The 25,369-nt window shown below is 49.6% G+C and overlaps 1 protein-coding gene across 1 annotated transcript in view; it reads left to right on the forward strand.

Moving 5' to 3' along the window:
* Positions 1–221: 221 nt before the first annotated feature.
* Positions 222–25,369, forward strand: part of LOC132864305 (solute carrier family 25 member 36-A-like) — a 75,171-nt gene continuing 50,023 nt past the window's right edge. Inside the window, exon 1 of the mRNA XM_060897677.1 lies at positions 222–677. Coding sequence (XP_060753660.1) covers positions 637–677 — 41 coding nt within the window. The 5' untranslated portion in view covers positions 222–636. The remainder of the gene's footprint in view (positions 678–25,369) is intronic.

The following is a 25,369-nucleotide window of genomic DNA, read 5'->3' on the forward strand; positions in this document are numbered from 1 at the left end:
CAAATATCACGTGAACCCGACGTGCAGCAGTGACACGGCGACCAATCAGAAGCTCCGTGCCTCCTCCTGATTGGTCCATGAAACACAGCGAAGCGTCGCGATAACAACGGCTGGATTTCAAAATAGTTGTTGCTCCCTATATTATTGCACTACACTCGGCACAGTAACAGCGGCTCGTGCACCCTATCTAGGGCACTTTTTATTGTATTTGATTCAATTTAATATGCATCCTACTGAGGAAGAGTTTGGGCAAAGTCTGGTTGGGGGGTTGAGCCGAGCTGCGGTGTGGAAGCGAGGCTCCGGGGTTCTGTGTGAACAGTTGATTGTGTAGCTGGAGATGGGACACGGATTCGGTGTTCGTGTCGATTAGACGGGAGCAGTGGGAATAGCTGTGTGTAGCTGTTTGGCGAGCAGCTGTGTGGAGCAGTGAGCGCGGTGCTGGGGAGAGTTAGCAGGCGGAGCTAGCGAGTTCCTCTGCCGCCGTTTCTTCTTCGGCAGCATGAGCTGCTGCACGCGCACGCGGCGCTGAAGTTCAGCCCAGAGTGTGCAGGTCCGGAGAGATTTCCCCAGAACCCACTCCGGGCCGGGCCGCTGTTACCGGGTTTAACTTCACTGGAGTGCGGAATATGAGTGAGAATGAGTCACAGAGACACACTGGTTCATCTGTTTGCTGGAGGGTGAGTGAGTTTAACACTGTGCACATCACACCTGTAAACCTGCAGGACATCACCCTCAGTGTTGCCGGATACTGCTGACGTTTTCCAGCCCAAAATATGTTCAAAACCGCCCAATCTGGCAACACTGATCACCCTGAGAGACTATAATAATAATAATAATAATAATAATAATAAGTCGAGTACAAATTGAGGTGAACTAGCTGTCTATCCATCAACCCTTTGTTCTTATAAAATGTTAAGGGAATTTTGTCTCTCTCTCTCTCTCTCTGTGGGTGTCTCTCTGGGTCTCTGTGTGTGGGTGTCTCTCTGGGTCTCTGTGTGTGGGTGTCTCTCTGGGTCTCTGTGTGTGGGTGTCTCTCTGGGTCTCTGTGTGTGGGTGTCTCTCTGTGTGTGGGTGTGTCTCTGAGTCTCTGTGTGTGGGTGTGTCTCTGTGTGTGGGTGTCTCTCTGGGTCTCTGTGTGTGGGTGTCTCTCTGTGTGTGGGTGTGTCTCTGAGTCTCTGTGTGTGGGTGTGTCTCTGAGTCTCTGTGTGTGGGTGTCTCTCTGGGTCTCTGTGTGTGGGTGTCTCTCTGGGTCTCTGTGTGTGGGTGTCTCTCTGTGTGTGGGTGTGTCTCTGGGTCTCTGTGTGTGGGTGTCTCTCTGGGTCTCTGTGTGTGGGTGTCTCTCTGTGTGTGGGTGTGTCTCTGTGTCTGAGTCTCTGTGTGTGGGTGTGTCTCTGAGTCTCTGTGTGTGGGTGAGTCTCTGTGTGTCTCTGAGTCTCTGTGTGTGGGTGTGTCTCTGAGTCTCTGTGTGTGGGTGTGTCTCTGAGTCTCTGTGTGTGGGTGTGTCTCTGAGTCTCTGTGTGTGGGTGTGTCTCTGAGTCTCTGTGTGTGGGTGTGTCTCTGAGTCTCTGTGTGTGGGTGTGTCTCTGAGTCTCTGTGTGTGGGTGTGTCTCTGAGTCTCTGTGTGTGGGTGTGTCTCTGAGTCTCTGTGTGTGGGTGTGTCTCTGAGTCTCTGTGTGTGGGTGTGTCTCTGAGTCTCTGTGTGTGGGTGTGTCTCTGAGTCTCTGTGTGTGGGTGTGTCTCTGAGTCTCTGTGTGTGGGTGTGTCTCTGTGTGTGGGTGTCTCTCTGGGTCTCTGTGTGTGGGTGTCTCTCTGGGTCTCTGTGTGTGGGTGTCTCTCTGTGTGTGGGTGTGTCTCTGGGTCTCTGTGTGTGGGTGTCTCTCTGGGTCTCTGTGTGTGGGTGTCTCTCTGTGTGTGGGTGTGTCTCTGTGTCTGAGTCTCTGTGTGTGGGTGTGTGGGTGAGTCTCTGTGTGTGGGTGAGTCTCTGTGTGTGGGTGAGTCTCTGTGTGTGGGTGAGTCTCTGTGTGTGGGTGAGTCTCTGTGTGTGGGTGAGTCTCTGTGTGTGGGTGAGTCTCTGTGTGTGGGTGAGTCTCTGTGTGTGGGTGAGTCTCTGTGTGTGGGTGAGTCTCTGTGTGTGGGTGAGTCTCTGTGTGTGGGTGAGTCTCTGTGTGTGGGTGAGTCTCTGTGTGTGGGTGAGTCTCTGTGTGTGGGTGAGTCTCTGTGTGTGGGTGAGTCTCTGTGTGTGGGTGAGTCTCTGTGTGTGGGTGAGTCTCTGTGTGTGGGTGAGTCTCTGTGTGTGGGTGAGTCTCTGTGTGTGGGTGAGTCTCTGTGTGTGGGTGAGTCTCTGTGTGTGGGTGAGTCTCTGTGTGTGGGTGAGTCTCTGTGTGTGGGTGAGTCTCTGTGTGTGGGTGTGTCTCTGTGTGTGGGTGTGTCTCTGTGTGTGGGTGTGTCTCTGTGTGTGGGTGTGTCTCTGGGTCTCTGTGTGTGGGTGTCTCTGTGTGTGGGTGTGTCTCTGAGTCTCTGTGTGTGGGTGTCTCTCTGAGTCTCTGTGTGTGGGTGTCTCTCTGAGTCTCTGTGTGTGGGTGTCTCTCTGTGTCTCTGTGTGTCTCTCGGTCTCTCTCTCTCTGGGTCTCTGTGTGGGTCTCTCTCTGGGTCTCTGTGTGTGGGTCTCTGTTACCCCTTTTCCACCAAATCAGTTCCAGGGCTGGTTCGGGGCCAGTGCTGGTGCTGGTTCACAACTCGATCAACTTGCGAGCCAGCTGAGAATCAGTTTGCTTTTCTATGGAGCACTTGCATGTGACGTCACAGCCGATCCAGATTGTGACAGACGCCATCTTGTCGGTCAAACACCATATTCCGCCTTCTAGTTCTACTTCTGCTTTTACTTCTACCTTTTCTTCTGGAAAACCCTACTATATACAATTCTACTACAACGGCTGCGGCTACAAGCTCTCCCTACCTGTGCACGTTTTTTATGTTTTTTGTGTGTATTTTTGCGTGTTGTTCGTCTGTACCGGACTTCAATATCCACTACAACCGTATGGACTTACTGGACATTGGTTTCCAGCAGAAAATGACGGTTTGTAGCGATTTCCATCGCATGCACAACATTCCGGACGAGAAAAAAAAAAAAACATTCCGGACGAGATAGCGAGACCAGCGGGGTCTCCGTGGATTGTTATCGGAAGCAAAGCAAAGGAGGCGGCGTCGGGAGCGGAAGCAAAAGCAAGGCTGCAGAGCCGGCCTGTTGACTAAGCTCAGAAAACAGCCACTCAAATCTCCACTGCTAAGCCTCTACCTCTCCAACACCAGATCTGTCTGTATGTGTCTTTCTCTCTCTGTTTGTGTGTCTGTCTCTCTCTGTTTGTGTGTCTGTCTCTCTCTGTTTGTGTGTCTGTCTCTCTCTGTTTGTGTGTCTTTCTCTCTCTGTTTGTGTCTTTCTCTCTCTGTTTGTGTCTTTCTCTCTCTGTTTGTGTGTCTGTCTCTCTCTGTGTGTGTCTTTCTCTCTCTGTGTGTGTCTTTCTCTCTCTGTGTGTGTCTTTCTCTCTCTGTCTGTGTCTCTCTCTCTGGGTCTCTGTGTGTGTCTCTGGGTCTCTGTGTGTGTGTCTCTGGGTCTCTGTGTGTGTGTCTCTGGGTCTCTGTGTGTGTGTCTCTGGGTCTCTGTGTGTGTGTCTCTGGGTCTCTGTGTGTGTGTCTCTGGGTCTCTGTGTGTGTGTCTCTGGGTCTCTGTGTGTGTGTCTCTGGGTCTCTGTGTGTGTGTCTCTGGGTCTCTGTGTGTGTGTCTCTGGGTCTCTGTGTGTGTGTCTCTGGGTCTCTGTGTGTGTGTCTCTGGGTCTCTGTGTGTGTGTCTCTGGGTCTCTGTGTGTGTGTCTCTGGGTCTCTGTGTGTGTCTCTGGGTCTCTGTGTGTGTCTCTGGGTCTCTGTGTGTGTCTCTGGGTCTCTGTGTGTGTCTCTGGGTCTCTGTGTGTGTGTGGGTCTCTGTGTGTGTGTGTGTCTCTGGGTCTCTGTGTGTGTGTGTGTCTCTGGGTCTCTGTGTGTGTGTGTGTCTCTGGGTCTCTGTGTGTGTGTGTGTCTCTGGGTCTCTGTGTGTGTGTGTGTCTCTGGGTCTCTGTGTGTGTGTGTGTCTCTGGGTCTCTGTGTGTGTGTGTCTCTCTGGGTCTCTGTGTGTGTGTGTCTCTCTGGGTCTCTGTGTGTGTGTGTCTCTGGGTCTCTGTGTGTGTGTGTCTCTGGGTCTCTGTGTGTGTGTGTCTCTGGGTCTCTGTGTGTGTGTCTCTCTGGGTCTCTGTGTGTGTGTGTCTCTGGGTCTCTGTGTGTGTGTGTCTCTGGGTCTCTGTGTGTGTGTGTCTCTGGGTCTCTGTGTGTGTGTGTCTCTGGGTCTCTGTGTGTGTGTGTGTGTCTCTGGGTCTCTGTGTGTGTGTGTGTGTCTCTGGGTCTCTGTGTGTGTGTGTGTGTGTCTCTGGGTCTCTGTGTGTGTGTGTGTGTCTCTGGGTCTCTGTGTGTGTGTGTGTGTCTCTGGGTCTCTGTGTGTGTGTGTGTGTCTCTGGGTCTCTGTGTGTGTGTGTGTGTCTCTGGGTCTCTGTGTGTGTGTGTGTCTCTGGGTCTCTGTGTGTGTGTGTCTCTCTGGGTCTCTGTGTGTGTGTGTCTCTCTGGGTCTCTGTGTGTGTGTGTCTCTCTGGGTCTCTGTGTGTGTGTGTCTCTGGGTCTCTGTGTGTGTGTGTCTCTGGGTCTCTGTGTGTGTGTCTCTCTGGGTCTCTGTGTGTGTGTGTCTCTGGGTCTCTGTGTGTGTGTGTCTCTGGGTCTCTGTGTGTGTGTGTCTCTGGGTCTCTGTGTGTGTGTGTGTGTCTCTGGGTCTCTGTGTGTGTGTGTGTGTGTCTCTGGGTCTCTGTGTGTGTGTGTGTGTCTCTGGGTCTCTGTGTGTGTGTGTGTGTGTCTCTGGGTCTCTGTGTGTGTGTGTGTCTCTGGGTCTCTGTGTGTGTGTGTGTCTCTGGGTCTCTGTGTGTGTGTGTGTCTCTGGGTCTCTGTGTGTGTGTGTGTCTCTGGGTCTCTGTGTGTGTGTGTGTCTCTGGGTCTCTGTGTGTGTGTGTGTGTCTCTGGGTCTCTGTGTGTGTGTGTGTGTCTCTGGGTCTCTGTGTGTGTGTGTGTCTCTGGGTCTCTGTGTGTGTGTGTCTCTGGGTCTCTGTGTGTGTGTGTGTCTCTGGGTCTCTGTGTGTGTCTCTGGGTCTCTGTGTGTGTCTCTGTGTGTGTGTGTGTCTCTGGGTCTCTGTGTGTGTGTGTCTCTGGGTCTCTGTGTGTGTGTGTGTCTCTGGGTCTCTGTGTGTGTGTGTCTCTGGGTCTCTGTGTCTCTGGGTCTCTGGGTCTCTGTGTGTGTGTGTCTCTGGGTCTCTGTGTGTGTGTGTCTCTGGGTCTCTGTGTGTGTGTGTCTCTGGGTCTCTGTGTGTGTCTCTGGGTCTCTGTGTGTGTCTCTGGGTCTCTGTGTGTGTCTCTGGGTCTCTGTGTGTGTCTCTGGGTCTCTGTGTGTGTCTCTGGGTCTCTGTGTGTGTCTCTGTGTGTGTGTGTCTCTGGGTCTCTGTGTGTGTGTGTCTCTGGGTCTCTGTGTGTGTGTGTCTCTGGGTCTCTGTGTGTGTGTGTCTCTGGGTCTCTGTGTGTGTCTCTGGGTCTCTGTGTGTGTCTCTGGGTCTCTGTGTGTGTCTCTGGGTCTCTGTGTGTGTCTCTGGGTCTCTGTGTGTGTCTCTGGGTCTCTGTGTGTGTCTCTGGGTCTCTGTGTGTGTCTCTGGGTCTCTGTGTGTGTCTCTGGGTCTCTGTGTGTGTCTCTGGGTCTCTGTGTGTGTCTCTGGGTCTCTGTGTGTGTCTCTGGGTCTCTGTGTGTGTGTGTCTCTGGGTCTCTGTGTGTGTGTGTCTCTGGGTCTCTGTGTGTGTGTGTCTCTGGGTCTCTGTGTGTGTGTGTCTCTGGGTCTCTGTGTGTGTGTGTCTCTGGGTCTCTGTGTGTGTGTGTCTCTGGGTCTCTGTGTGTGTGTGTCTCTGGGTCTCTGTGTGTGTGTGTCTCTGGGTCTCTGTGTGTGTGTGTCTCTGGGTCTCTGTGTGTGTGTGTGTGTCTCTGGGTCTCTGTGTGTGTCTCTGGGTCTCTGTGTGTGTCTCTGGGTCTCTGTGTGTGTGTGTCTCTGGGTCTCTGTGTGTGTGTGTCTCTGGGTCTCTGTGTGTGTGTGTCTCTGGGTCTCTGTGTGTGTGTGTGTGTCTCTGGGTCTCTGTGTGTGTGTGTGTGTCTCTGGGTCTCTGTGTGTGTGTGTGTGTCTCTGGGTCTCTGTGTGTGTGTGTGTGTCTCTGGGTCTCTGTGTGTGTGTGTGTGTCTCTGGGTCTCTGTGTGTGTGTGTGTGTCTCTGGGTCTCTGTGTGTGTGTGTGTGTCTCTGGGTCTCTGTGTGTGTGTGTGTGTCTCTGGGTCTCTGTGTGTGTGTGTGTGTCTCTGGGTCTCTGTGTGTGTGTGTGTCTCTGGGTCTCTGTGTGTGTGTGTCTCTGGGTCTCTGTGTGTGTGTGTGTCTCTGGGTCTCTGTGTGTGTGTGTGTCTCTGGGTCTCTGTGTGTGTCTCTGGGTCTCTGTGTGTGTCTCTGTGTGTGTGTGTGTCTCTGGGTCTCTGTGTGTGTGTGTCTCTGGGTCTCTGTGTGTGTGTGTGTCTCTGGGTCTCTGTGTGTGTGTGTCTCTGGGTCTCTGTGTCTCTGGGTCTCTGGGTCTCTGTGTGTGTGTGTCTCTGGGTCTCTGTGTGTGTGTGTCTCTGGGTCTCTGTGTGTGTGTGTCTCTGGGTCTCTGTGTGTGTCTCTGGGTCTCTGTGTGTGTCTCTGGGTCTCTGTGTGTGTCTCTGGGTCTCTGTGTGTGTCTCTGGGTCTCTGTGTGTGTCTCTGGGTCTCTGTGTGTGTCTCTGTGTGTGTGTGTCTCTGTGTGTGTGTGTCTCTCTGGGTCTCTGTGTGTGTGTGTCTCTCTGGGTCTCTGTGTGTGTGTGTCTCTGGGTCTCTGTGTGTGTGTGTCTCTGGGTCTCTGTGTGTGTGTCTCTCTGGGTCTCTGTGTGTGTGTGTCTCTGGGTCTCTGTGTGTGTGTGTCTCTGGGTCTCTGTGTGTGTGTGTCTCTGGGTCTCTGTGTGTGTGTGTGTGTCTCTGGGTCTCTGTGTGTGTGTGTGTGTGTCTCTGGGTCTCTGTGTGTGTGTGTGTGTCTCTGGGTCTCTGTGTGTGTGTGTGTGTGTCTCTGGGTCTCTGTGTGTGTGTGTGTCTCTGGGTCTCTGTGTGTGTGTGTGTCTCTGGGTCTCTGTGTGTGTGTGTGTCTCTGGGTCTCTGTGTGTGTGTGTGTCTCTGGGTCTCTGTGTGTGTGTGTGTCTCTGGGTCTCTGTGTGTGTGTGTGTGTCTCTGGGTCTCTGTGTGTGTGTGTGTGTCTCTGGGTCTCTGTGTGTGTGTGTGTCTCTGGGTCTCTGTGTGTGTGTGTCTCTGGGTCTCTGTGTGTGTGTGTGTCTCTGGGTCTCTGTGTGTGTCTCTGGGTCTCTGTGTGTGTCTCTGTGTGTGTGTGTGTCTCTGGGTCTCTGTGTGTGTGTGTCTCTGGGTCTCTGTGTGTGTGTGTGTCTCTGGGTCTCTGTGTGTGTGTGTCTCTGGGTCTCTGTGTCTCTGGGTCTCTGGGTCTCTGTGTGTGTGTGTCTCTGGGTCTCTGTGTGTGTGTGTCTCTGGGTCTCTGTGTGTGTGTGTCTCTGGGTCTCTGTGTGTGTCTCTGGGTCTCTGTGTGTGTCTCTGGGTCTCTGTGTGTGTCTCTGGGTCTCTGTGTGTGTCTCTGGGTCTCTGTGTGTGTCTCTGGGTCTCTGTGTGTGTCTCTGTGTGTGTGTGTCTCTGTGTGTGTGTGTCTCTGGGTCTCTGTGTGTGTGTGTCTCTGGGTCTCTGTGTGTGTGTGTCTCTGGGTCTCTGTGTGTGTCTCTGGGTCTCTGTGTGTGTCTCTGGGTCTCTGTGTGTGTCTCTGGGTCTCTGTGTGTGTCTCTGGGTCTCTGTGTGTGTCTCTGGGTCTCTGTGTGTGTCTCTGGGTCTCTGTGTGTGTCTCTGGGTCTCTGTGTGTGTCTCTGGGTCTCTGTGTGTGTCTCTGGGTCTCTGTGTGTGTCTCTGGGTCTCTGTGTGTGTGTGTCTCTGGGTCTCTGTGTGTGTGTGTCTCTGGGTCTCTGTGTGTGTGTGTCTCTGGGTCTCTGTGTGTGTGTGTCTCTGGGTCTCTGTGTGTGTGTGTCTCTGGGTCTCTGTGTGTGTGTGTCTCTGGGTCTCTGTGTGTGTGTGTCTCTGGGTCTCTGTGTGTGTGTGTCTCTGGGTCTCTGTGTGTGTGTGTGTGTCTCTGGGTCTCTGTGTGTGTCTCTGGGTCTCTGTGTGTGTCTCTGGGTCTCTGTGTGTGTCTCTGGGTCTCTGTGTGTGTGTGTCTCTGGGTCTCTGTGTGTGTGTGTCTCTGGGTCTCTGTGTGTGTGTGTCTCTGGGTCTCTGTGTGTGTGTGTGTGTCTCTGGGTCTCTGTGTGTGTGTGTGTGTCTCTGGGTCTCTGTGTGTGTGTGTGTGTCTCTGGGTCTCTGTGTGTGTGTGTGTGTCTCTGGGTCTCTGTGTGTGTGTGTGTGTCTCTGGGTCTCTGTGTGTGTGTGTGTGTCTCTGGGTCTCTGTGTGTGTGTGTGTGTCTCTGGGTCTCTGTGTGTGTGTGTGTGTCTCTGGGTCTCTGTGTGTGTGTGTGTGTCTCTGGGTCTCTGTGTGTGTGTGTGTGTGTCTCTGGGTCTCTGTGTGTGTGTGTGTGTGTCTCTGGGTCTGTGTGTGTGTGTGTGTGTGTCTCTGGGTCTGTGTGTGTGTGTGTGTCTCTGGGTCTCTGTGTGTGTGTGTGTGTCTCTGGGTCTCTGTGTGTGTGTGTGTGTCTCTGGGTCTCTGTGTGTGTGTGTGTGTCTCTGGGTCTCTGTGTGTGTGTGTGTGTCTCTGGGTCTCTGTGTGTGTGTGTGTGTCTCTGGGTCTCTGTGTGTGTGTGTGTGTCTCTGGGTCTCTGTGTGTGTGTGTGTGTGTCTCTGGGTCTGTGTGTGTGTGTGTGTGTGTCTCTGGGTCTGTGTGTGTGTGTGTGTGTCTCTGGGTCTCTGTGTGTGTGTGTGTGTGTCTCTGGGTCTCTGTGTGTGTGTGTGTGTGTCTCTGGGTCTCTGTGTGTGTGTGTGTGTGTCTCTGGGTCTCTGTGTGTGTGTGTGTGTCTCTGGGTCTCTGTGTGTGTGTGTGTGTCTCTGGGTCTCTGTGTGTGTCTCTGGGTCTCTGTGTGTGTCTCTGGGTCTCTGTGTGTGTCTCTGGGTCTCTGTGTGTGTCTCTGGGTCTCTGTGTGTGTCTCTGGGTCTCTGTGTGTGTCTCTGGGTCTCTGTGTGTGTCTCTGGGTCTCTGTGTGTGTCTCTGGGTCTCTGTGTGTGTCTCTGGGTCTCTGTGTGTGTCTCTGGGTCTCTGTGTGTGTCTCTGGGTCTCTGTGTGTGTCTCTGGGTCTCTGTGTGTGTCTCTGGGTCTCTGTGTGTGTCTCTGGGTCTCTGTGTGTGTCTCTGGGTCTCTGTGTGTGTCTCTGGGTCTCTGTGTGTGTCTCTGGGTCTCTGTGTGTGTCTCTGGGTCTCTGTGTGTGTCTCTGGGTCTCTGTGTGTGTCTCTGGGTCTCTGTGTGTGTCTCTGGGTCTCTGTGTGTGTCTCTGGGTCTCTGTGTGTGTCTCTGGGTCTCTGTGTGTGTCTCTGGGTCTCTGTGTGTGTCTCTGGGTCTCTGTGTGTGTCTCTGGGTCTCTGTGTGTGTCTCTGGGTCTCTGTGTGTGTCTCTGGGTCTCTGTGTGTGTCTCTGGGTCTCTGTGTGTGTCTCTGGGTCTCTGTGTGTGTGTGTGGGTCTCTGGGTCTCTGTGTGTGTGTGTGGGTCTCTGGGTCTCTGTGTGTGTGTGTGGGTCTCTGGGTCTCTGTGTGTGTGTGTGGGTCTCTGGGTCTCTGTGTGTGTGTGTGGGTCTCTGGGTCTCTGTGTGTGTGTGGGTCTCTGGGTCTCTGTGTGTGTGTGTGTCTCTGGGTCTCTGTGTGTGTGTGTGTCTCTGGGTCTGTGTGTGTGTGTGTGTCTCTGGGTCTGTGTGTGTGTGTGTGTCTCTGGGTCTCTGTGTGTGTGTGTGTGTCTCTGGGTCTCTGTGTGTGTGTGTGTGTCTCTGGGTCTCTGTGTGTGTGTGTGTGTCTCTGGGTCTCTGTGTGTGTGTGTGTGTCTCTGGGTCTCTGTGTGTGTGTGTGTCTCTGGGTCTCTGTGTGTGTGTGTGTGTCTCTGGGTCTCTGTGTGTGTGTGTGTCTCTGGGTCTGTGTGTGTGTGTGTGTCTCTGGGTCTGTGTGTGTGTGTGTGTCTCTGGGTCTGTGTGTGTGTGTGTGTGTCTCTGGGTCTCTGTGTGTGTGTGTGTGTCTCTGGGTCTCTGTGTGTGTGTGTGTCTCTGGGTCTCTGTGTGTGTGTGTGTGTCTCTGGGTCTCTGTGTGTGTGTCTCTGGGTCTCTGTGTGTGTGTGTGTGTGTCTCTGGGTCTCTGTGTGTGTGTGTGTGTCTCTGGGTCTCTGTGTGTGTGTGTGTCTCTGGGTCTCTGTGTGTGTGTGTGTCTCTGGGTCTGTGTGTGTGTGTGTGTGTGTGTGTCTCTGGGTCTCTGTGTGTGTCTCTGGGTCTCTGTGTGTGTGTGTGTCTCTGGGTCTCTGTGTGTGTGTGTGTGTCTCTGGGTCTCTGTGTGTGTGTGTGTCTCTGGGTCTCTGTGTGTGTGTGTGTGTGTGTGTGTGTCTCTGGGTCTGTGTGTGTGTGTGTGTGTGTGTGTGTCTCTGGGTCTCTGTGTGTGTGTGTGTCTCTGGGTCTCTGTGTGTGTGTGTGTGTGTGTCTCTGGGTCTCTGTGTGTGTGTGTCTCTGGGTCTCTGTGTGTGTGTGTGTGTGTCTCTGGGTCTGTGTGTGTGTGTGTGTGTGTCTCTGGGTCTCTGTGTGTGTGTGTCTCTGGGTCTCTGTGTGTGTGTGTGTGTCTCTGGGTCTCTGTGTGTGTGTGTGTGTCTCTGGGTCTCTGTGTGTGTGTGTGTGTCTCTGGGTCTCTGTGTGTGTGTGTGTGTCTCTGGGTCTCTGTGTGTGTGTGTGTGTGTCTCTGGGTCTCTGTGTGTGTGTGTGTGTGTGTCTCTGGGTCTCTGTGTGTGTGTGTGTGTCTCTGGGTCTCTGTGTGTGTGTGTGTCTCTGGGTCTCTGTGTGTGTGTGTGTGTCTCTGGGTCTCTGTGTGTGTGTGTGTGTCTCTGGGTCTCTGTGTGTGTGTGTGTGTCTCTGGGTCTCTGTGTGTGTGTGTGTCTCTGGGTCTCTGTGTGTGTGTGTGTCTCTGGGTGTGCGCGTCTCTCTCTGGGTCTCTTTGTGTCTCTCTCTCTGGGTCTCTCTGGGTCTGGGTCTCTGTGTGTGTCTCTCTGGGTCTCTCTGGGTCTCTGTGTGTGTCTCTCTGGGTCTCTCTGGGTCTCTGTGTGTGTCTCTCTGGGTCTCTCTGGGTCTGGGTCTCTGTGTGTGTCTCTCTGGGTCTCTGCGCGCGCGCGTCTCTCTGTCCGTGTCTGTGTGTGCGTCTCTCTCCGTCTCTGTCTGTCTGTCTGTGTCTCTGTCTGTGTGTCTGTCTCTCTCTGTCTGTGTGTCTGTCTCTCTCTGTCTGTGTGTCTTTCTCTCTCTGTCTTTCTCTCTCTGTCTTTCTCTCTCTGTCTTTCTCTCTCTGTCTCTGTCTGTCTTTCTCTCTGTCTCTCTCTCTCTCTCTCTCTCTGGAAGTCTGTGTCTCTCTGTGTGTGTCTGTCTGTCTCTCTCTCTCTGTGTGTCTATGTCTCTCTCTGTCTGTGTGTCTGTGTCTCTGTCTCTCTCTCTCTGTGTGTCTATGTCTCTCTCTGTCTGTGTGTCTCTGTCTCTCTCTCTCTCTGGAAGTCTGTGTCTCTCTGTCTGTGTCTGTCTCTCGCTCTCTGTCTGTCTGTGTGTCTCTCTCTCTCTCTGGGAGTCTGTGTCTCTGTCTCTGTGTGTCGCTCCCTCTGTGTCTGTCTGTGTCTCTCTCTCTGTATGTGTGTCTATCTCTCTCTGTCTGTGTGTCTCTCACTCTCTCTGTCTGTCTGTCTCTGTCTGTCTGTCTCTCTGTGTCTGTGTCTTTGTGTGTCTGTCTCTCTCTCTGTCTGTCTGTGTGTGTCTGTCTGTCTCTGTGTGTGTGTGTGTCTCTCTCTCTGTGTCATGTTCTGCAGTGAGGCTCTAAATACCAGCACTACATGTTCCACTTTAATATGTAATAACAGCTTAGCATTTCCTCTTTTCTTAAATTCTCATACATGTACGTTAATCGATTGGTAATTTTAAGAAGTCTGAGGGATTGTTGGATTTACAAGGCCAGAGATGCTCACTGCATTCTACTTTCCGCTACAAGAAACGGAGAAAAACGTCAGCTAAAAATAAGCTGTGAAACAGGAACAGGAGTGAATTGTGATACAACTTAAATTCCAGTTATGATTTGGGACCAAATACAGGAAAATGTATGTACAAAATAAATCTCTCTCATGACCACCATCAAGCCATGTAGTTAAAATGATCGAAAACGTTGATGGCACAAATGAAAGGTCTGTATTAATTAGGGCTGTGGAAGTTAACATGATGATAATGCATTAACGCAAATTCCTTTGAACACCACTAATTTTTTTTTTGACGCACAATTTACGCATGCACATGCTGTGCCCCTCCCCCGTAGTTTGGGAAATCGGGATGTGACGTAGCACGAGCGAGCAATGTAGCGAGTAGCTTTTACAGTCTGTGGTAAGTTGTGATAAAGTGCACTTATATACAGAATCATCTTTTATATTGCTGCGTTCTGACTGTTTGCATAAAGTGTGTGGGGATTTTTAAAAAAAAAATATGCATTCAATGGTCCAGAGGGGAGAAAAGACGATGTGTTAAGGTGTGTGTGTGTGTGTGTGTTTAAAAGTGTGCAGGCTGTCCACTGGAGTGAGAGAAAGCAGGTTTGTTTTATTGGAAATCACCTTTGAGCTGTGTGGCTTAGCAAATGTGTGGTGTTTTTTTTTTTTTTTTTTTGGTTTTGTATTTTTATTTTCTTTATTTAAAACTATCCCCTCCTGTTGTCCAGCGTCCACATCACCGAGCTTGTTTAGTTTATTTTATTGTATAGTTTGAGGCTGGAAGTTAAAGCAGATATGCAGAACCTTTATTTTTAAATACATTTCTGAGTGGATAGTGTCTCCCATCCTTGAGTCTTGTATGCTGCATAAATGGGAATTAAAAAAAAAATATTTTTGAGAATTAAAATCGACCGCAAAGTTGGTATTTGAGCTGCCCCGCTGATCCAGCCAGCCCTGAGCGCGTGACGTCACAGCGGTAACCGGTTTTAAGTCCGAGGCCTTTTGCAACTAGAGACCAAAGTCATATAAAGAAATAATTTATAGTGGAAGTAAGAAATACCGTTACCGACTTGCTCAACTAAGACTGATTTGACTTCATTGATTGTGGGTTGACTCTCATTAAAACAGGATAGGTGTTTGTAAGACTCCCTATGTGTGGGTGGAGCACTGAGGACGGCAGGACAGTGATCAGGTTTGCAAAAAGGCTTTATTGCCACACTTTTCAGTGAACAATGTTATATTGGCTAGACACAGACACGCACACAGCCAGCGTCTAGTCCGGAGATCAGCTCCTCTGCTCTCACTCTCCCTCCTTAAATAGGGCGCGGTCACTGGGAAGACACACACAAACACAGGTTAATTGTTCTCAGGTGTCGTGATTCTGCCACTTACCTTCCCTGACTCCGCCCTCCTGTCACAGACCGGCGCTTGACCACGCCCCCGCTGCCACACTAATATAAAGCGGTACCCTCGTGCTGACCGATCTAATGGCCCAACGAGATCCATCCCAATTCTCTCAAACGGGGTCTCGATTAACGGTAGAGGGCGCAAAGGCACTTTTGGAATGGCCGCTGGGTTTACTAACTGGCATTCGCGGCATGCCGTACACCACCTACGGACATCGCCGTGATTCCCCGGCCAATAGAATCGGGCCATTATTTGGGCTAGTGTTTTATCCTGCCCCAAGTGTCCAGCCATGGGATTAAAGTGAGCCGCCTGGAATACCAATTCCCGGCGGCTTTTCGGAATTAAAAGCTGCGTGACTCGCTCTTTAGTTTGAGTGTCCTGCGTCACTCGGTATAATCTATCCTTCATAATCGCGAAGTAGGGGAAGGACGGGGTGGCGTTCGGCGGGAGCGTTTGACCATCGATTACTCTCACTTGGTCAAACGCATGCCGCAGAGTCTCGTCTCGCGACTGCTCTAATGGGAAATCCGCGAGGGATTCCCCAATAGAGAGAGGAGGAGCCGGCGGCTCCTCACTCTGACGCGGAGATGACGTAGACGGCTCTGTGACAGCTGCTCCCGCCAAAGCGACACCGGGACCTCCCCCTGTCAAATGGCAGGACCCACTCTCTACTAGGCGTGTCATTAAACCCCGAAATCCCGGCCAATCAGTCCCCAAAATTAACGAGTGGGTAAGGCGAGGATTAACCGCCGCCTTCACTATAAATTTTTCCCCTCTGAAAATAATGTGGACCGACACCAAAGGGTAGCTGTGAACATCCCCGTGCACACATAACATCTTCACCCCTTGTGCTCCCCCCCCAATGCCTCGTTTTGAACCAGGCTTTGGCGAATTGAGGTCTGATTACAACCAGAATCCACCAACGCCTGATATGTATCCCCTTGGATACTCACCGGTATGCGATACGCTCCGGCCCGATCGAGGGCGGCCTCTGGCGCGTCGGGGATCCGAACCACCGCGCCCACTTCCATTGCTGTGCACTGCTGATGAAGGTGGCCCGGCTCCCCGCAGCGCCAGCAAACCGGCCCGGGCTTTCCCTCTGCACCGGTGATCTGGGGCTCACTCACCTGAGGTGGGGGAGAGACAGACACAGAAGGGAGAAACGGGAGGGCACCACGGGTGCGGCGGGCCGGCTGGGGTGGAGCCGGCCCCCGCCTCCGCGGTGGGGGAATGGGGCGAGGACGGGACACAGGAGGAGAAGGGGAGAGAGAGAGAGAGAGAGAAGAGGAGAGAAGAGACGATGCCATCTGCTGTCCTGCCGCCGGGACAGCCGCCAGATGATCCTCTGCCAGCTCGACTGCCTGATCCAGCGACGCCGGGCGGTGGCACTGGACCCACTCCGCGGTTCCGTCTGGTAAGCGGGCGACGAACTGTTCCAGTACCACCTGGTCGACGATTCCCTCGGCGTCGCGATTGTTGGCTCTCAGCCACCGCCAGCAGGCGTCCCGGAGCTGCTGGCCGAACGCGAACGGCCGGCCAACTTCCTCCAGTCGCAGCGTGCGGAAGCGCTGGCGCTGTTGCTCTGGGGTGCGCCCCACGCGCTGGAGGACGGCCCGGCGGAGGTCCGCGTAGGCCAGCCGGCGGTCGGCGGGGAGCTGTAGCGCGGCCAGCTGTGCCTCTCCCGTGAGCAGGGGGAGGAGGCGCGCCGCGTGCTGCTCCATCGGCCACCCCGAGGCTTCGGCGACCTGTTCGAATAACGTGATGAACGCCTCGGGGTCGTCCTGCGGGCCCATCTTGGTGACAATGAGGGGAGACGGGCCCGCGGCCGGAGCGCTGGTGGACCCCGCCAACGCGAGGAGATGCCGGAACGCCTCGCGGTCTTCCTGCTGGGCCAGCACCAGGGCTTCGAAGCGCTGCTCCTGCTCCTTTCGGAGCGTGACGAGTGCCTGGTGCTGGCTTTGCTGAGCCGTGGCGAGGGCGTGGACCAGATCGGCGAACGGGGAGGATTCCATGGGGCTGCTGATTTGGTGCTCCACGTCCCGGGTTTCGGCACCACTGTAAGACTCCCTACGTGTGGGTGGAGCACTGAGGACGGCAGGACAGTGATCAGGTTTGCAAAAAGGCTTTATTGCCACACTTTTCAGTGAACAATGTTATATTGGCTAGACACAGACACACACACACAGCCAGCGTCTAGTCCGGAGATCAGCTCCTCTGCTCTCACTCTCCCTCCTTAAATAGGGCGCGGTCACTGGGAAGACACACACAAACACAGGTTAATTGTTCTCAGGTGTCGTGATTCTGCCACTTACCTTCCCTGACTCCGCCCTCCTGTCACAGACCGGCGCTTGACCACGCCCCCGCTGCCACAGTGTTATAACTTATGCAGCATACATGTACATGCATGCATTTTCACTGATAAAACATAAAAGGCTCATTAAATAATCAGATGAACTGAGACGATCACATTCTGAAGCAAATTAAATAATCTTATACCGGTAACTTAAACACACAATACAAGTTACATGTATTAATCTAAATGCAGGTAAACAACGTGTTGTTTTATATCCAAATGAGAGTCGGAGCTTACCCGTCTGTGTTCTCGCTTCTTGAAGGCCGACCTTGTGGCCGATTGTTTTTGAAACAATCTGACTGTCAGTTGTTCGTTCAGTTCTCCGTTCATTCACTTCTTCCACGTAAGGGCAAAATGGCAGCAATATCCAGTTTAGAAATCAGACGGCTGCTCCACTCATTCTCTACTTTCTCCATACTGAGTACTCCGCTGTTACTGCTCGGCTCAGGCAGTTACTAAAACCCGGGACGGAGCGGGATGTCACTGGTTTTAGCAACAACCGTGGGGAGGTCACTGCCCAAGTGATGTCATGTCCCGTTTCATTTTGCTTTTTTTAAAAAATTAAATACTTTTTTTCTTGTTTTCTTTGATACTGCACCCTCTTTCAATACGGGCTTATAGCCAATGCTCCTCAACAGATCAGAGGTTTCGTACGAGTCTTCAGTAAAATGTGCAGAGCAGAGGAGAGACCACTTCGTAGGCACCCAGTGTGCCCGTGAACATTCTTGGGCCATGAATGCAACATAAATCCACCTTCTGTCATGTTGCTGCACCGGACAGCAACGCATCTCCGTGACACGGCGATAAATTAGCTCAAAATGGAGGATCGGAGTTGCAGTCAGCTCTGTGTTTTAGTATAGCGGAAATGGCGATGAGACCGATAGACTTCCTGCTGTGACGTTACAGACGTCAAGGTCATTCACTCAGACCGCTATCTATATAAATCACTTTAATCATAAAAATTACTATATTACAGGGCTGTAGTACTCGAGTCCGGACTCGGACTCGAGTCCGTCTTGAGACGTTTTTTTGATGGACTTGGACTTGACTCAGACTCGCTTGTAATTGGACTTGGACTTGTCTCGGACTCCCCTAGTGGTCTCGCTAAATATAGCTGCAGGACTCGTCAAGTCCACCAAGGAATCCGCCAACCAATGGTAGAGTCTCACACTTGAACTTGTTACTTTAAGATTCTAAATATGTGTTTTATTATCTTCCCGCGCGACCTTCATTGTTTTCTCTCACACATAGCCTATACAGCGAAGATGTCGGCTAATTCGGGGGTAATTAAATTCGCCTACACAAATCACCATGAGTTTTCAACAACAGATCAGAAAAAGAAACACCGGGCAGACTGCAGATTCTGCAAAAAAACAATTTCAGACACGCTTGGGACGACGTCCAATTTTAACAGACACCTGCAGAGGAACCACCCAGCAAGGTAAGTGACAGTTAGAAAGTGCTTAGCTTTATCTTGTGCTAACAGTAGCGAACACTGGCCAATGGAAGATACGGATACGACGCTACAATTCCTTACGTTAGTATTTTTTTTCATCAGGTAAAACGTTAGATGCTAAATGAGAATTAAGTTACAATATTAACTCTTGAGGTGTGTGTGTGAGTGTGTGTGTGTGAGTGAGACTGTTGATTAATGTTGACAAATGATTCTATGGGGGGGGGGGTTGTTACAGTTAATGCTCAAATAAAAATTACTTATTTCATTACACTCACGGCATGTACACTTTTTTTTTTTTTTTTTTAGGCAAGGCATACTCTAACCACAGGTACACACTTACAGTATAATACTGGTAATAATTTTTCACACTTATTGTATGAGTGAAGCTATATTGTACAAGCTATTGTTTGTATATATACACAAACCATAAGTACTGTGACACTGTGTTAGTAATAACCCAAAGTTATTATCTTGATGCTCCAAGTATATGACTTGTATTTGCTGTCCTGGACTCGGACTTGACTCGGACTCGAACCTGTTTGTACTCGGACTTGACTCGGACTCGAACCTCTTTGGACTCGGACTTGACTCGGACTCGAACCTCTTTGGACTCGGACTTGACTCGGACTCGACTAAGGTGGACTTGACTACAGCCCTGCAATATTATATTTATTGTTCACACTTAAAACTATTCCTGTGCCATTCTTGAGGTCTCAAGGCATTTATAAACAAAAAAAATGAGGCCATGGTTCTGCGTATCTGCTTTAAGGACAGAACTTGAGGAAAATACTACATTTTGTTCACACTGAATTGTACTAAACCCTCAAAATTAAAAATGTAACGCTACTTTATTTTTTAAAAATGAAGCTGGGGAATAAAATACCCACAAAAATAACTTTTATGCTGTGTTCATGTGCTATGGGAAGATGATGATATTTTCCAGTTGGGAAGTGGTATTTACCAGTGTGTTGTGTTCACATGCTTTTGTTGTTGTTGACAAATTAAAGATGGTGGACCAGATTCAAGTTTGCAATAGTTAGTCAGCTATCGTTAGCAATAGCGTCTGCTCTGGATAGGTAAAAACAAACCATAACACATTTTTAAAGGAAACGGATTTCTAACGTATTATATTACACTTGTTAATGACGCAACATTGCATAGACACCAAAAACTACCCACTAGTACTAGTATAAAAAAAAAACTTTAGTAGCGTACAATGCTTAGCATTCAAGTGTCTTGTACCGCTCGCTGCCATGTTGAAAAGGTTAAAGTTCATCTCATCTCGGCAACTCGTGTATCAAAATTTTCTACGAGTTGCCCAGTGGAAAATACCACAAGAGGGGCGTTCATGTGTGCTTTCCATGTCGCGTTTGGTATTTACCATAATTCCCATAGCACATGAACGCACCATTACTGTGTCTCCAGCCTTATCCTTCCTGACCTGGCCACATACGTTTGCATAAAGCAAGCAGATTTTTCCACGCCCACTCGCCAAAAACTTGAAATATCTCTTTACGGTACCTTTAGAACAGATAAATGTGCGATTAATCGTCAGTTAAGTATGGACTATAGTGTTTTTAAATATTTTAATTGATTGAAAGTCCTGGAATTAATATTAATCCTGTCTTCTCGGTTGAATTCCTCACAATGTATTTATCGCAAGGTAAAGCTCATATCACGTGAGACCACATGACTTGAACTTTCCGACGAAGTTGTTTTAGCATGGAAAAATAATTTGAAATATACGTCCGATTTACTCATAGTAACGATCTGCATACAGCTCTGCGTCCATCTCCAGACCCATTACTCTTGTTTGAATTGCTCATGAACTCCTCACTGCGTAGATATGAAACTCGCATAGGGGAAGCCATGGCCTAATGGTTAAGTAAACAGCTTTTGGAACCAAAAGGGTTGCTGGTTTGATTCCCTGGACCAGCAGGAATGGCTGAAGTGCCCTTGAGCAAGGCACCTAAGCCCCAACTGCTCCCCAGGCTGCTCTGGGTATGTCGTATGTCGCTCTGGATAAGAGCGTCTGCTAAATGCCATTAATGTAACGTAATGCATCACACAAAAGAGAAGAACCGGAGCTTTGTAATGATGCTGGCAATATTTTGTACAGTATTTGTACATACTCGGTGTTCTCCACTTTTCAAAAATAAAAGGCGGTTTTGGGGGTTAGGTGAAGCTGACTAGCCTGGGCCCGCCCATCCTAAGTGTGACGCAACACGGGGGGCTGTTGCGAACTTGGTCTGGCAAGGCAAGCTATCTCCAGCTCTTCCAAGCTCCCGAAAAATCGGGACCCAATCAACTTTGAGCATCTCCAACGGCCCTGGGTAGAGGCGTGTTCAAGGCAGTGACGTAGTAGAACTGCGACCGGAAGCCATAGATTGTTTACAGAATCTATGCCGGAAGCGCTTCATTCACTAGAAACATTATGAACATGGAGCAGCGGCAAGCCTTTGACACAGCGGTAGATGCTGTATTGAAAGCATTCAACGGGAAGTTCTCATTGAAAACGGAGCAAAGAGCAGCCCTGGAGCTATTTATCTTCTTCCTGTTACTCAAGCAGTTTCCGTCGCGTCACATACGTCAGAGGAAAGAGTGATGTGATTGGTTTAAGCTTCGTCACAGCCTTTTCTGGCTTCGACCAGTAGCAAACTGAGGCATTTCAGGGAGGCGGGTCAACCACGCACTTTGGGAAACGGTTGGGCTTAATATCTTTGCCAGACCAAATGCTCGCAGAGCTTTGAAGTCGCGTTAGCCAGACTAGAAGCTGACGGACTTTGGGCTTTTTTTTTGACGGTGAAACTGACCAATAAATGGATAGGAAATACTAAATCATTGTTAAAATCATTTTACAAAAAATTAACACGTTCTTACTCAATGCGAGACTCATTTGACATTTCAGTTGAGACTGATGCTCCTGTTGCGCATCCCTGAATTAATTATATTTTTTTTCTGTGTGAAAAATAAACGAACTGCCATGCATAAACAAAATACCTAATTATAATAAATGCATACATTATTTTTTTTACAATATACTTAATGTTAATTGTTAATGTTAACCACTCCAATCCATGCACGAGCTGGTGCGCGTACCCGAGACTGGCACTACAAAGCCACCCCGGCCTCCGTAGTTCGGGTCCTTTGACCCAGGAACCCGGAAGTCCTGCAGTAAACAACCACAGTGAAGCAACGGGAAAATGCAGCTCTCGCCTACACAATCACAGATACGTAAAATAAAAGATCTGAACTTTGTGTGTGCGGTTATATGATTACTGTAACCGTGTATGGTCAGAAAAGGCGATAGATAAATGTAACCGTTGCACAATAGTGCTACAAACACCCACAAGGTTATTTAGCTGCTGGCTAGCTGCAGCTTGTAGCTTCCAGCGTTACTATGTGTCAGTATGGTGTAATGCGGTGCGGTGAAGTGTAACACAGGGATCGACCTCAGTTTGCACAGCTCCGTGTCGCAATCTGTATGCAGCCGGGTGGATGTTTTTCTATTGCAATCGCGTGGCCACTTCAGGTAGCCCCTTATGCATTCGTTTAATGGTCTTCTGCATGTTAAATAGTTACTAAATTATAATAAAGCGAATACTTTACGATTTATTTGGTGTATACTGAAGTTACTTTTTTTTTTTTTGGCCAAGGGAAGGGCGGCAGGCCAGAATTATAACGTGGTGGTGCGCCACTTTAAAAGCCCCCGTGGAGAACACTCAGGCTTTCGTCTAAACCGGGGAACAGGGGCGCTGCGCCCTCTTACCGAAATGCCGATTGAACCCCAAGTCACACTTAGGCCATGCACTTATATGCTACTGCACAACATGCAATCTTTCTCAAAACGATCTTTTCTCCGTGAAAACATCCCAGAAACACCACGTGACAATGATCATCAAATACGTTATAATTACACCAAAAATATTCCAATCATAGTAGATACACCGCCAGACGGTGCAAAAACAATCCGAATTGGCGGATTCCAGACTGAGGCGCCATGTTGCTTAGTTGTCGTGGCTGCTCTCGCGAGATTTGACATGGGTTACGTACAAGGTCAGCTGACTTGTAGAGCGAGATTTCTCGAGACTGAATGACCTTTCACCCACCGGCGCGGGAGCTTTTGACAGAAGTAGTTCGCGAGTTGTTTTTGTTGACACTTGGGCAATTAAAGATGTCATCCCGCGGCACGAAATGGAAGAAAGCCAAAGACTGTCCGGGGCAGAAGAAGATTACTTCTTTCTTTTTCAGTGTTGACAAACAATTTGTTACAATTTCTCTCTCAGACGGCCTCAGAATGTCCCATTGGAGCCTCAATTTTTCAAAGGCTTCGCACGGCGGGGGGGGGCGGACCCCCCCGTTGCTTCGCTCCCTTGCCATGGTGAGCGCCCTCATACTAGATTTTTCTAGAAAACCCCTGACACTGATACCCAAGTCATCATGTTATATCAAATTTCTGCAAAGTAATGTCTTCCCACCCATTTCACACTCCTGGTTGTCGGTTAAATGAGCCATGAAGTCCCTATAACATACCGCATAGCAAAATAAACAGCAGACCTTACCATAGTCATGGAGTTATCCCACCATCATGGTCCTTCTATTGCCAGGATCCAGATAATCTCCCAAACACAATTATCTTAAACTCTACTGCCAGCATTTTATGGTGGGATACATATAAAAACATAATTTTTATAAGCCACGATCATTCCCCCCTCTCTTGATATCAAGGTTTTAAAAATGTGCACATATTTTCATCAGATCAAATGATAGATTCTCCAGACTTGGCTGGCGTGCTCATCTGCTGTCAGGGTTGTGTAAATGTGTCAGGGGTGAAGCACATCTCGAATGTCTTTGGTGGTTGTGTAATTCAGCCAGTCGTTTTGATACACCATTGTTCTGACTTCCTGTTTCAGAAGGAAATGCGGCAGTACCTTGAATCAAATCATAGATAAGAAGCCATTTCATAGACTTTAAACACCTACGTGATATCAATTACACATGTCCCATAGATACTGTGGGGAATCATGCCCCTTTTCCACCAAAGCAGTTCCAGGGCTGGTTCGGGGCCAGTGCTTAGTTTGGAACCGGGTTTTCTGTTTCCACTGACAAAGAACTGGCTCTGGGGCCAGAAAAACCGGTTCCAGGCTAGCACCAACTCTCTGCTGGGCCAGAGGAAAGAACCGCTTACGTCAGCGGGGGGGCGGAGTTGTTAAGACCAACAACAATAACAAGACCGCGAAAGATCGCCATTTTTAAGCGACGAGAAGCAGCAGCTGTACAAACGCGAAGTCATTTATTATTATTATTGTTGTTGTTGTTGTTGCTGCTTCTTCCGTGTTGTTTTTGCTTCGATATTCGCGCCAAGGTTTATGCAAACGTAGCGATGTAACTGACGTATACAGCGACGTAATGACGTGGCTTCCCTTAGCACTGCGAGCTATGGGAAAGCAAACTGGTTCTCAGCTGACTCGCAAGTTGAACGAGTTGTGAACCAGCACCGGCCCCGAACCAGCCCTGGAACTGATTTGGTGGAAAAGGGGTATCGGTGAGCTTTTATAAAGGCGAGTCAAGGAGGCAATTTTTTTCCTTTTCATATTTGAATTTTGCCATCTTTATAATATGGTGGTGTGTGTTTGATAAATTGCAAATGTCTCAGTAAAGAGTGCAAATGCATATAAAGTGTGTACACAGGAAATGCTCGCACGCAGTTTGAGAAATCCAGTTTGTATTTTCATTTAGAGATGATTTAAGAAGCGTTCAAACCTCCATGTAAATGAAACGTCAGTGCCATGACGCTAAACAGCAAATGCATACGTTATTACTGAATTTTAAATTTCCGTTTTGAGCTAAATGGAGGATTCTTCTTCTTTTGGCTGCTCCCGATTAGGGGTCGCCACAGCGGACTCCTCTTTCATCTGCATTGCTCCCCGTCTTCCGCATCCTTCTCTACCACACCTGCCACTTTCATGTCCTCTCTCACCACATCCATGTACAGTATCTCCTCGTTTTCGTGTGCCTGGCAGCTCCATCCTCAACATTCTCCTTCCAACATGCTCTGCATCTCTTCTCAGGATGTGCCCATACCATCTCAGTCTCATCTCTTTTAGCTTAATTCCCAAACTCTCCACATGTGCTGTCCCTCTGATGTGCTCGTTCCTTATCCTGTCCAACCTCCCATCGCAAACCTTAACATCCTCAACTCCGTCCACCTCCAACTTTGCCTCCTGTCTCTTCGTTAAGGGTACGGTCTCCAATCCATACATCACAGCTGGTCTCACTACTGTCTTATACATCTTACCTTTCACTTTTGCTGGGACTTTCCAATCACAAATGACTCCCGAAATCCTTCTCCAACTGCTCCACCCTGCCTGCACTCTCTCTCTTTCTCACCTCACTATCGCAGCCCCTATTTTCCTGCACAGTTGACCCCAGGTACTTGAATTCACCAACTTTCTTTACGTCTATAATCCAGCCCCTGGGGGTGCATAAGTGTGCTCTTGGTGCTGGTCCCAAGCCTGGATAAATGGAGAGGGTTGCGTCGGGAAGGGCATCCGGCGTAAAACTGTGCCAAATCTAACATGCGGATTACAGACGGAGGATTATGAATTTAAAATTTCAATTCAAATCTAAGGATCCTTTATACTTGTCGGCTCATCCGGCCGACAGGTGATGAGTTTATGCCATCATGTGTTGTCCGTCAGGCGTCATCCACATTTCACGAAAATCGCTTCTTCTCTCTCAATTCTTCATTGATTTTTATTCTTTTTGGCAGGAAGGTAGGTCTGCCTGGGTTGCATATAGCTTCTACCCAAATTTGCATCATTGCAATTAATAATGAAGATATGGAGTAATTAATCAGTCAGTCGCTAATGAGCAGTTTCCACACACCACTTCTCCCTCAATTCTTCATAGATTTTGACTTTTTCTGGCATGAGGGTAGGGTGCATATAACTTCTACCCAGATTTGCTCAATTACAATTATTAATGAAGTTATGGACTAATTAAGCCTTTAATGAGCAGTTTAAAAAAAAATCGCTTCTTCTCGGTCAATTCCTCGCCGTTTTGGATTCTTTCTGGCAAATAGGTCGGTATTCCTAGGGTGGATAATAGCAGGGATTTTTCTAGAAAAATGTAATACGAGGGCACTCACCATGGCAAGGGAGCGAAGCGATTGGGGGGGGTGCCGGTTGTCCGTCCCCCCCCGTTGTGCGAAGCCTTTGAAAAATTGAGGCTACAATGGGACATTCTGAGGCTGTCTGAGAGGGAAATTGTAACAAATTGTCTGTCAACACTGAAAAAGAAAGAAGTAATCTTCTTCTGCCCCGGACAGTCTTTGGCTTTCTTCCGCTTCGTGCCGTGGGATGACATCTTTAAATGCCCAAGTGTCAACAAAAACAACTCGCGAACTACTTCTGTCAAAAGCTCCCGCGCCGGTGGGTGAAAGGTCATTGAGTCTCGAGAAATCTCGCTCTACAAGTCAGCTGACCTTGTACGTAACCCATGTCAAATCTCGCGAGAGCAGCCGCAACAAGTAAACAACATGGCGCCTCAGTCTGGAAAACGCCAATTCGGATTGTTTTTGCACCGTCTGGTGGTGTATCTACTATGATGGGAATATTTTTGGAGTAATTATAACATATATTTGATGATCAGACACATTGTCACGTAGCCTGGGAAATCCCATGCTGCTTTGCACAATCGTTCTGATCTGAAAAGACAGCATGGAAACTATGGTCTAAAGGCTCGCCTGAGTTAGGGAGCCAATCAGAGAGTAGGGAGG

This window comes from Neoarius graeffei, chromosome 17, assembly GCF_027579695.1.
Source record: "Neoarius graeffei isolate fNeoGra1 chromosome 17, fNeoGra1.pri, whole genome shotgun sequence".
Classification (NCBI taxonomy): domain Eukaryota; kingdom Metazoa; phylum Chordata; class Actinopteri; order Siluriformes; family Ariidae; genus Neoarius; species Neoarius graeffei.